This window comes from Rhinopithecus bieti, unplaced genomic scaffold (genome assembly GCF_001698545.2).
Source record: "Rhinopithecus bieti isolate Rb0 unplaced genomic scaffold, ASM169854v2 scaffold_30448, whole genome shotgun sequence".
Taxonomy (NCBI): Eukaryota; Metazoa; Chordata; class Mammalia; order Primates; family Cercopithecidae; genus Rhinopithecus; species Rhinopithecus bieti.
In genome coordinates, this window is record NW_016813223.1 from 313,619 (window position 1) to 325,389 (window position 11,771).

General features: G+C 39.5%; 1 protein-coding gene across 1 annotated transcript; it reads left to right on the forward strand.

Moving 5' to 3' along the window:
- The first annotated feature begins 307 nt into the window (after positions 1-307).
- On the forward strand, positions 308-1,370 carry LOC108512557 (small proline-rich protein 2B). Its single transcript, XM_017847835.1, has 2 exons — positions 308-349; positions 1,064-1,370. Exon 2 carries the CDS (start codon positions 1,083-1,085, stop codon positions 1,299-1,301), a length of 219 nt encoding a protein of 72 aa, XP_017703324.1. The 5' UTR covers positions 308-349; positions 1,064-1,082; the 3' UTR covers positions 1,302-1,370.
- Positions 1,371-11,771: the final 10,401 nt, after the last annotated feature.

Here is an 11,771-nt window from a genome sequence, read left to right on the forward strand (position 1 = left end):
CATTCATTGCTCCCAATCAAGAAAGAGAGCCCTTGACCACCAGTTAGAGAATCTCCCAAGTCCCTCTTTGCCATAAGTCACTGAAACTGAGACCTAAGGCAGGGCCTCCGTGAGTCAGGAGCACTTAATCCAGTGGAGCCATTTCAGCACAGGGTATTTCCTATTTTGAGTATCCTGCACATGCCAGTCATGGATAAATTTGCATTTGGCTTAAGAAATTGCTGGATCACCATTGTTTTGGGTAGTTTCACTTCCTGCTGGGTGAGGTAGCAGGCTCTATAAAGAGATCTTCTGCTGCACGACTCCTAAACCCCTGGTACCTGAGCACCGATCTGCCTTGGAGAACCTGGTGAGTCTGCTTCCTTGAGTTCCTCTCTTCTTTGTGCCCTGAAATGTTGAGTTTAATCTGAATATAGCATGTTTGGTGGATCCAATCCTATGAACGTTGACTTGATGCTACTTAGTGGATGAAAAGTTAGGGTTAGAACACAATGATATGCTATTTTAGCTTTCTTTTGTTATACAGGTAGGTATCCTTATGGACAGAGAAGTTAAGGGGTAACCTTTGATATGAAGAAGAAAAAAGAACAAGGATTTTTCTTTATTCTCTGTCTTTCTAGTGTCCTTTACAAAGGTTTGTGTCTTAGCAGGTGTGAGAGACTACAGTTCTCCCTGAGCAGCCCTTTGCTCTATGCCCAAGTCAGCCCACTGGGACTTTATAACAGATAATGATGAAAGGAATAGCCTATTAGATTGTCCAGGGGGTCTGAACTTGTGACCACCTTTCTTGAATTGGTTGTTTTCAGGGAAATAACATGCTTGATTCTTTTAACAGAGATAATTTATTTGGAAAAATTGTATGAGAAAACACAGGATTTCCCAGGGACAAAGAAGCAATTTGTTAAAGTGGAAGTGAGAAACCAGAAAGTTGTGAAAAGGGAATTAAGAATTAAAATAATTTCCTGGAGATTGGATAAATTACATGCCATGGTATAACATAAGCTTTGGCTTCTCTCTCTGGAGGATTCCCTTCCCAAAAACACTGTCATATCATTTCTTTCAGATTCTGAGACTCCAGCAGGATGTCTTATCAACAGCAGCAGTGCAAGCAGCCCTGTCAGCCACCTCCTGTGTGCCCCACGCCAAAGTGCCCAGAGCCATGTCCACCCCCGAAGTGCCCTGAGCCCTGCCCACCACCAAAGTGTCCACAGCCCTGCCCACCTCAGCAGTGCCAGCAGAAATATCCTCCTGTGACACCTTCCCCACCCTGCCAGCCAAAGTATCCACCCAAGAGCAAGTAACAGCTTCAGGATTCATCAGGATCATGAAAGGATAAGGATATTTGGCTCACCTCGTTCCACAGCTCCACCTGCATCTTCTCATCAAAGCCATCCAGGGATACACGGGAGCTTCTTTCCCCTTAGCCAGTGATCTGCCTGTGATGTTCCCTGACAGCAAAAGCTTCCCTTTATGATGCTGCCATACTGCCACTATCCAGGTGGAGACTTAGAAAGGAAGTCCTCAGCAGTGCCCGTTCCCAGAGCTTTGGAAGAAAACCAGCAGCTCTGTCCCTGGGAACCATCAGAGAATTCTGTTGATGTTTCCTGTGTCTGTCATGAGCCTGGGCATGAGCTTCTACCACCTGTGCAGTTGTCACTTTCCTTTCACTCGCTGAATAAAGTATCTATGCATAATATTTGTGAATGAATATTTTGTTCCCTTCAAATCTGCTTTATTAGTAATATTATATGATCATTTGGATTTAGTTCTACCTTTCTCTTATCTCCAGGACCAGGATTTCACAAATATTGTTATCTGAATTTTGGGTCATATCGAACAAATCAATCAGAATTTTAATCTCTTCATTCCAAAATGTGGAAAATAATATTTATATCAGAGCCATGTCCACCCCCGAAGTGCCCTGAGCCCTGCCCACCACCGAAGTGTCCACAGCCCTCCCCACCTCAGCAGTGCCAGCAGAAATATCCTCCTGTGACACCTTCCCCACCCTGCCAGCCAAAGTATCCACCCAAGAGCAAGTAACAGCTTCAGGATTCATCAGGATCATGAAAGGATAAGGATATTTGGCTCACCTCGTTCCACAGCTCCACCTGCATCTTCTCATCAAAGCCATCCAGGGATACACGGGAGCTTCTTTCCCCTTAGCCAGTGATCTGCCTGTGATGTTCCCTGACAGCAAAAGCTTCCCTTTATGATGCTGCCATACTGCCACTATCCAGGTGGAGACTTAGAAAGGAAGTCCTCAGCAGTGCCCGTTCCCAGAGCTTTGGAAGAAAACCAGCAGCTCTGTCCCTGGGAACCATCAGAGAATTCTGTTGATGTTTCCTGTGTCTGTCATGAGCCTGGGCATGAGCTTCTACCACCTGTGCAGTTGTCACTTTCCTTTCACTCGCTGAATAAAGTATCTATGCATATACATTTGTGAATGGATCTTTCGTTTCTTTTCAAATCTGCTTTATTAGCAATATCATGTAATCATTCGGATTTATTTCAATCTTTCTTTGATTCACAGCAGGATCTCATAATTTGGGTCATACCAAAGATTATTCCTGTATCACTTTAAACCCCTTTTATTTTCCTTAATTAGCGTTTGATTGATTTGAGGATGATATTATTCAACTTCTCTGAATGTCAGTCTCTTTACTGCAAAGTAAGCAAAATAACATTTACATCACAAACTAGTCTAAGGCATAAAATTTGATTACTATCTGATATTTGGTTGGCACAATGCCTGACACGTAATTAGCTGTCATTTGGTAGAGTTTTATTTGCGGCAACATATCGTCACTGTTTTCACCATCACCATCATCATCATCATCATCATCATCACCATCACCATCATCACTCCCCACTACAAGCACTACCGTATTTGTTCCAGCAAGAGAGTGGCTTGGGTGTAACTAACATAGGAAATAAGAAGACTCTCTAATGTTACTTATATTGATTCACAATACTTGTACACATTTACTGCATACATGTGATTTTTTTACATGAATAGAATGTGTAATGATCAAGTCAGGATACCAGGAAATGTCGGGCATTCATCACCTGGAGCATTTATCATTGCTCTTTGTTGAGAACATTTTAATTCTAGCTATTTTGAAGCATACAATACATTGTTGTATACTGTAGTCACCTTCCTCTGTTATCAAATATTAAAACTTATTCATTTTATGTATCTATATGGTTTTACTCATTAACCAGTACTTCCTCATTCTCCATCCCCCTGAACACCTTTCCTTGCCTCCGGTATCTATCATTCTACTATTCATCTTTATAGATTAACGTTTGTAGCTCCTGCATATGAGTGAGAACATGCAATATTTGTCTTTCTCTGCTTGATATATTTTACTTAACATAAAGACCTCCAGTTCCATCCATGTTGCTGCCAATGACAGGATTTCATTCTTTTTATTATAATGGAATAGTATTTCATTGTGTGTATATACATATTTTCTTTGTTCATTCATTCATTAATGGACACTTAGGTTATACATCTTTTCTATTGCAAATAGTACTGCAATAACCATGGGAGTTCAGGCATCCTTTTCACGTACTGATTTCTTTTCCTTTGGATGAATACACAGCAGCTGGATTGCTGGATTGAATGGTAGTTCTGTTTTTAGTTTTTTGAGAAATCTTCTTACTGTTTTGCATAGCAACTGTACTAATTTGCTTTCCCACCAAGAGTATACAAGGCTTCTTTTTTCTTTGCACCCTCTCCAGCATAGATTTTTTTAACCTTTGTTTTAAGTTCAGGGGTACATGTGTAGGTTTGTTATATAGGCAAGCTCATGTCACATATAGGCAATATGGTTATTTTTCCTGATCCTCTCCTTCTCCATACCCTGTGGTAGGTGCCAGTGTCTGCTGCTTTGAGGTGTCCCTGTTTTCTCATCATGTAACTCACACTTATAAGTGAGAACATGCGGTATTTGAATTTTTGTTCCTGCATTAGTCTGCTAAGGATAATGGTCTCCAGCTCCATCTATGTACCTGTATTCCATGGTGTATATGTACCTTATCTTCTTTATCTAGTCTATCATTGATGGGCACTTAGTTTAATTCCATGTCTTCATTATTATGAATGGTGCTGCAATGAACATAACACATGCATGTGTCTTTACGATATAGAATGGTTTGTATTCCTTTGGGTATGTGCCAAGTAATGGGATTGCTGGTTGGAATGGTAGTTCTGTTTTTAGTTCTTTGAGTAATTGCCACACTGTTCTCTTCAATAGTTGATCTAATTTACACTCCTACCATCAGTGCATAAACATTCCTTTTTCTATGCAACCTTTCTAGCACCTTTTATTTTTGACTTTTTAACAATAGCCATCTGACTGGGGTGAGACAGTCTCCCATTGTGGTTTTGATCTGCATTTCTCTAATGATCAGTGATACTGAGATTTTTTTTTTTATATGCTTGTGAACCACACATATGTCTTCTTTTTAAAGTGTCTATTCCTGTCCTTTTCCCACTTTTTAATAGGGCTTTTTTTTTTTCTTGTGAATTTCTTTAAATTCCTTGTAGATACTAGATATTACACCTTTATAATAAGCATAGTTTGCAAAAATTTTCTCCCATTCTGTAGGATATTTTGATGGTTTCCTTTGTGTTGCAGAAGCTCTTTAGTTTAATTAGATCCTACTTGCCAATTTTTGTTTTTGTTGCAATTGCTTTTGGCATCTTATTCATGAAATCTTTGCCTGTCTTTATGTCCAGACTGGTATTGCTTAGGTTGTCTTTCAAAGTTTTTATGGTTGTGGGTTCTACATTTAAGTCTTTAATCCATCTTGAGTTGGTTTTTGTATATGGTGTAAAGAAGGCATCCAGTTTCAACCTTCTGCGTATGGCTAGCCAGTCCTCCCAGCACCATTTGTTGAAAAGGGAGCCCTTTCCCCATTGTTTGTTTTTGTCACCTTTTTAGATGATCAGATAGTTACAGGTGTGTGATGCTTTATTTCTGGCTTCCCTATTCAGTTGCATTAGTGTGTGTCTGTTTTTGTTAAAGTACCATACTGTTTTGGTTGCTGTAGACTTGTAGTATAGTTTGAAGTCAGGTAGTGTGATGCCTCTAGTTTTTTTCTTTTTGCTTAGGATTGCCTTGGCTATTTGGGCTCATTTTTGGTTCCATATGAATTTTAAAATAGTTTTCCTAGTTCTGTGAAGAATGTCATTGGTGGTTTGATAGGAATTACACTGAATCTGTAAATTGGGCAATATGGTCATCTTAATGATATTGATTCTTCCTATTTATGAGCAAGGAATATGCTCCCTACATTTGTGTCATCTCTGATGTTGTTTAGCAATATTTTGTAGCTCTCCGTGTAGAGATCTTTCACCTCCCTAGTTAGCTGTATTCCTAGGTATTTTATTATTTTTGCCACTATTGTGAATGGGATTGTTTGTTAATTGGCTCTTGGCCTTGTCTTTTGCTGGTGTATAGGAGTGCTAGTAATTTTTGTGCATTGATTTTGAATTCTGAAACATTGCTGAAGTTTTTTATCAGCTGAAAGAGCTTTTGTTTCGAGACTATAGGGCTTTTTTTTCAGACATAGTATCATGTCATGTGCAAATACAAATAGTTTGACTTTCTGTCTTCCTATTTTGATGCCCTTTCTCTCTTTATCTTCCCTGATTGCTGTGTCCAGGACTTCCCATACTAGGTTGAATAGGAGTGGTGAAAGAGGGCATAATTGTCTTGTGTTGGTATTCAAGGGCAACGCTTCCAGTTTTTCGCCATTCAGTATGATATTGGCTGTGTGTTTTACGTAGATAGCTCTTATTATTTTGAGGTAAGTTTCTTTTGTACCTAGTTTATAGAGAGTTTTTAATATGAAAGAATTTTGAATTTTATGGATAGCCTTTTCTGCATCTATTGAGATAATCATATGATTTTTGCCTTTAGTTCTGTTTATGTGATGAATTGCATTTATTGATATGTTTATTGTTGAACCAACCTTACATCCCAGGGATAAAGCCAACTTGATGGTGGTGGATAAGCTTTTTGATGTGCTGCTGGATTCGGCTTGCCAGTATTTTGTTGAGATTTTTGCATTGATGTTTATTGAGGATATTGACCTGATGTTTGTGTGTGTGTGTGTGTGTGTCCCTGTCAGGTTTTGGTATCAGGATAATGCTGGCCTCATAGAATGAGCTAGGGAGGAGTTCATCCTCCTCAATATTGTGAAATAGGTTTAGCAGGAATATTTATTTAGCAGAAAACAAGAGCAGATACTAGCTCGTTTGTATATCCAGTCGCATTCAGCTGTGAATTTGGCTTGTCCTGGGCTTATTTTGATTGGTAGGCTATTTATTACTGTTTCAATTTTGGAGCTCATTACTGGTCCTTTCAGGGATTCAAATTCTTCCTAGCTCAGGCTTGGGAGAATGTATGTGTCCAACAATGTATTTGTTTCTTCTAGATTTTCTAGCTTAGGTGCATAGAGGTGTTCATAATATTCTCTTATGGTTATTTGTATTTCTGTGGGGTCAGTGGTAATATCTCCTTTGTCGTTTCTAAATGTGTTTACCAAGATTTTCTCTCTTTTCCTCTTTATTAGTCTAGTTAGTAGTCTATTTATTTCATTAATTTAAAAAACCCACCTCCTGGATTTGCTGATCTTTTGAATGATTTTTCATGTCTCAGCATCCTTCAGTTCAGCTCTAATTTTAGGTATTTCTTATTTTCTGCTTGCTTTGGGGTTGGTTTTCTCTTGATTCTCTAGTTCTTTTAGTTGTGATGTCACGTTGCTAAATTGAGACCTTTGTAACTTTTTGATGTGAGCATTTTGTGCTATAAATTTCTCCTTAACATGGCTTTAGCTGTGTTCCAGAGATTCTGGTATGTTGCATCTTTATTCTCATTAGTTTCAAAGATCTTCTTGATTACGGCCTAATGAAATATGTGGATTTGATCCTGTCATCATGATGTTAGCTGGTTATTTTGCAAACTGATGTATGTGGTTGCTTTATAGTGTCACTGTTCTGTGTACTTAAGTGTGTTTTTGTAGTGGCTGATAATAGTCTTTCCTTTTTATATTTAGCACTTCCTTCAGGAGCTCTAGTAAGGTATGTCTTGTGGTATCATATTCCTTCAGCTTGTCTGAAAAGTATCTTATTTCTCCTTCACTTTTGAAGTTTAGTTTCTAGTTGAAATTCTAGGTTGGAATTTCTTTTCTTTAAGAATGTTGAATACTGGCTCCCAATCTCTTCTGGGTTGCATGATTTCTGCTGAGAGGCCTGCTGTTAGTCTGCTGGGTTTCCCTATGTAGGCAACCTGACCTTTCTTTCTAGCTGCTTTTAACACTTTCATTTCATGTGATCTAGAAAAATCTGATGATTACGTATCTCGGGGATGATGTTCTTCTGTAGTATCTTACTAGGGTTCTTTGCATTTTCTGAATTTTATGTCTGTCTGTCTAGCTAGGTTGGGGAAGTTCTCATGGATGATATCCTGAAATATGTTTTCAAGCTGGTTACACTCTCCCTATCTCTTTCAGGGACATCAATGATTCACATATTTTGTTTCTTTAGAAAATACCATTTATTGAGGTTTTGTTCATTTCTTTTAACTCCTTTTTCTCTATTCTTGTCTGACTGTCTTATTTCAAAAAGTTAGTCTTCGAACTCTGGAATTCTTTTCTCTGCTTGTTCTACTCTATTACTAATACTTGTGATTGCATTAGAATATAACTGACCTGATAGAGCTGAGAAACACATGACAAAATGTAAAGTTTCTAGTGTGTTTCTCAGCTCTATCAGGTCAGTTATGTTCTTTTGTACACTGGCTATTTTGGCTGTCAGCTCCTTCATTGTTATATGGTGATTTTTAGCCTTCTTGGATTGGGTTTCAGAATACTCCTGCATTTTATTGATCATCCTTCCTATCCATATTTTGAATTCCACTTCTAGCATTTCGGCCATCTCAGCCCAGTTCCAAACCATGGCTGGAGAGGTCATGTGGTCATTTGGAGGAAAGAAGGCACTCTGGTGTTTTGAGTTTTCAGAGTTCTTGTATTGCTTCTTTCTTATCTTTGTGTCTTATATTCCTTCAGTCTTTGAAGTTGGTGATGTTTAGATGGATTTTATTTTTTTAATCTCATTTGATAACCTTGAGGCTTTGATTATGGTGTAAGGTCAATTCAGATGACTGGCTTCATTTGTGAAAGATTTTAGGGTCCCAGCACTCAGCTCCCAACTCCTGGACTGCATGCCGTAACTCTGGGGGAACTGTATCAGGCTTGACTTTGTTCTTTGGCTCCCCTAGGTTAGGAATCCACTGTGGTTTGGAGGCTGAGGTGCTCCCTGACCCCTGGTCACTACACTGTGATGAGTGGTGTCAGCTAAAGTGTTTTGTAGTGTGGGGGCAGGGGGATCCATTCCTGTTTATATGTGCCCGGAGCAGTGGCAGCATGGCAGGGTGCATACTTTTAGGCTGGGGCAGAGTTCTTGCAGGTGCTAGGGTACCTGCCTCTGTGGGGACATTCACCACAGTGGTGGAAGCAATGTTTCTTGGCAGGGTACAGGGTCCCTGCTGGTGACTGTGTGTGTGTGGTCATACTTGTAGTGTTCTTGGGGTGTGGGTGGGGTGTGGTGGGTGCAGGTCTGTGTGCTTTCTCTCTGTGCTGTGGGCAGGGGTGGTTGTTTGGGGTGCAGGAGTTTCCACTGTTTTCAGTGCCTAGTTTCACTCCTATGGCAGTGTTGGCACAAGGGTATACACTGGCATGGGCAGTGCACTGGCAGGGGGGAGGCTTCCTGGCTCTGTGCTTGCCATGGCTCTGTTATTACAATGGTCATCGCCAGGGAGAATGAGCTGACTGTACTCTCACTGCAGCAGTGGCAGGGTAGGATGCACACACTCACATGCACTGGTAAGGAGAGGAAAATAAAACCCATTCATGCACACACATGCCAGTAAAGTGACATGGAGTGTTGCTCTGGGCCCAGGGGAAGCTGCAGTGTGTGGAGTGAGCAGATGGGCTTGTAGGTGACTGTGGGTGGCTGCCCGGCTGGAGTTCTTCGCTTGTCAGCTGTGATCTATCAGCACAGAGGCTACAATGTGGGTCCCAAGGTCACACGAGTTTGCCCTGCAAGCAGGTACAGCCAGGCTGGGACGACAGGAGAGACCAGCTGACCACGGAGTGCTCAGGTCAGACTTGCCCCATCTGAAGCGCAAGATTGACCTGCACAGTTCAGGTCCAACAGCTCCCCAAGGGCTAAAGTCTCCTATGTGAGCAAGTTTAGCCTAGTGAGATGGCCATCCCTGGCCCTGCTCCACTACAGACACTCCCCAACCAAACCCTTTGGGCTCCACATCAGCTGGCATGCTGCCCCTGTCACTTCTCTAAGCAGCTCTCCCTGCCAACTGAAGTGTCCCTGGTGGTTGAGGGGGTCTCTTCCTGCAAGGATTCCAGAGGCCCATGGCGGGAGTGGGTTGCTCCCTGTGGGTTCAACTCAGCTGTTCCCCTGGAGTCACTGTAGGCCAGGAACCAGTCCTGGTGTATAGTGTCCCTGTGCAGGGCTCCCAACTTTCTCTCTTTTCAGCCTAGCTTCAGGATCTTCTCTTCGTTCACTCTCAGTGCCTTCTCTCTGAATATCTGTTAGAAGTGCACCTGTCATCTCGGTCCCTTAGCGGTAGCTGTTCCACCTGACTGTGTCCAGTTGGCCATCTTGCCCAGGGCCACAGGAATTATCTGGTATGCTAAATGTTTTTGAGGCTTTTTTTGCATCAATATTCATGAGGAATATTGGTCTGTAGTTTTCTTGTAGTGTCTTTGTCTGGCTTTTGTATCAGGATAATGGCGGGCCTCATGGAAAAAGACAGGAAGTAGTCCCTATTTTCAGTTTTCTTTTTTGAAAGGGTTTGAGAAGGTTTGGTATATACTTCTCCAGTAAATCTTTCTGGGTCAACACTTTTTTTTCTTGTGAAATTTTAGATTAGTGATTCAAATTCTTTACTTATTATATATCTTTTCAAATTTTCTATTTCTTCATGATTTGATTTGGTGGATAGTGTATATCTAAGAGTTTGTTCATTTCAACTGGCTATCTGATAAACTGACAGAATTGTTCATAGTTTCTGCTTAAATTTTTTTTTCTATAAAATCAGTAGTAACCTCCTCACTTTCTTTTAGATTTTAGCTATTTGAACGTTATATTGTATTTTTTCTCTGTAGTTAGTCTGTCTAAAGATTTTTCAATTTTATTGACCTTTACAAAGAAATAAAACTTAATTTTATTGATTTTTCTCTATGGTTCGCTTGTACTTTATTAGTATCTCTACTCTAGGCTCGTATTTACTTTTCTCGGGCTTAGTGTGCTTTAGTTTTTGTAGTTTCCTAAGCTGTAACATGAAGTTATTGATCTGAGATATTTTTCTGTCATGAAAAATGTATGTGGTTATGGCTATAAATTTCCCTGTTAGCACTGCTTTTGCTGCAAACTATAAGTTTTAGTTTGATGTGTTCTGTTGTCAGTAGTCTCACATGATTTCTAATTTTCTTTGTGATTTCTTTTTTGACCTGTTGGCCATTTAAGAATTTGTTGTTTAATTTCCACAAATTTGTGAAATTTCCAGTTTTAATTGGGTTATAGGTTTTTAATTTTATTCTATTGTGATTGGAAAAGTACTTTGTATGATTTTAGCCTTTTAAAATACATTAACTTGTTTTCTAGCCTATTATGTGGTCTGTCCTGGAGAGTGTTCTTCCATTTTCTCTTGAGAAAACTGTTAAGGGGTATCCTGTTCTTTTTGGTTGGAGTGTTCTATATTTGTCTGTTTGTTCCAATTGGTTTATATATTTAAGTCCTCTATTGTTTTTAACTTCTATCATTCTATCCATTTTTGAGAGGGAAGTATTCGAGTTTTCAACATTTGTTTTAGACCTATCTATTTCTTCTTTTAATTTCTCTCACTGTATCTTCGTATATTTTGGAGTTCTGATGTTCAGTAAATGTATGTTTATAACTTGTATAATTTCTTGGTGAATAAATCTCTTTATCAATATATATGTCCTTTGTAGTATTGTATAACGGTTCTCAAGTTAAAGTTAATGATGTCTAATGTTAGTGTAGCCACGTCTGGTCTCTTTTGGCAATTTACATGAAATATCTTTTTCTTTCCTATTACTTTCACCTCCTTTGTGTCTTCAGCTGTAAAGTCAGTCTCTTTTAAACAGCAAATGGTTGAATCATTTTTTTTTCTTTTTGATTCAGTTCCCCAGTTTGTGTTGTTGGGGAAAGTTTAATTCATTCACATTTAAAGTAATTACTGATAAGGGAGGTCTTCCTTCTGCATTCACTCTTTTCTGTATATTGTTTGTCTTTCAACACTTTCTGATTTACGTTTACTTGATTTTTTTGTACTAAAGCTATTTTATTGCCTTTTTACTTTTGTGTATACTTGAAAATATTTATTTTGTGATTTTGATTGGGATTATGTATAATATTCTAAAGTTATAGTAATTTAATTTGAATTAACACTATGTAACTGCAATAGCATAGAAAAGTTGACTCACACCCAGCTGGCCAACATGCCGAAACCCTGTCTCTACTAAAAATACAAAAATTAGCTAGGTGTGGTGGCACGTGTCCACCTGTAATTTCCGAAGCATGAGAATCGCTTGAAACCAGGAAGCGGGGATTGCAGTGAGCCAAGATCTTGCCACTGCATTTCAGCCGAGTGAGGCTCTGTCCAAAAAATAAAATAAAATAAGCAAAACTGGAAAATTCCCTTTGAAAACTG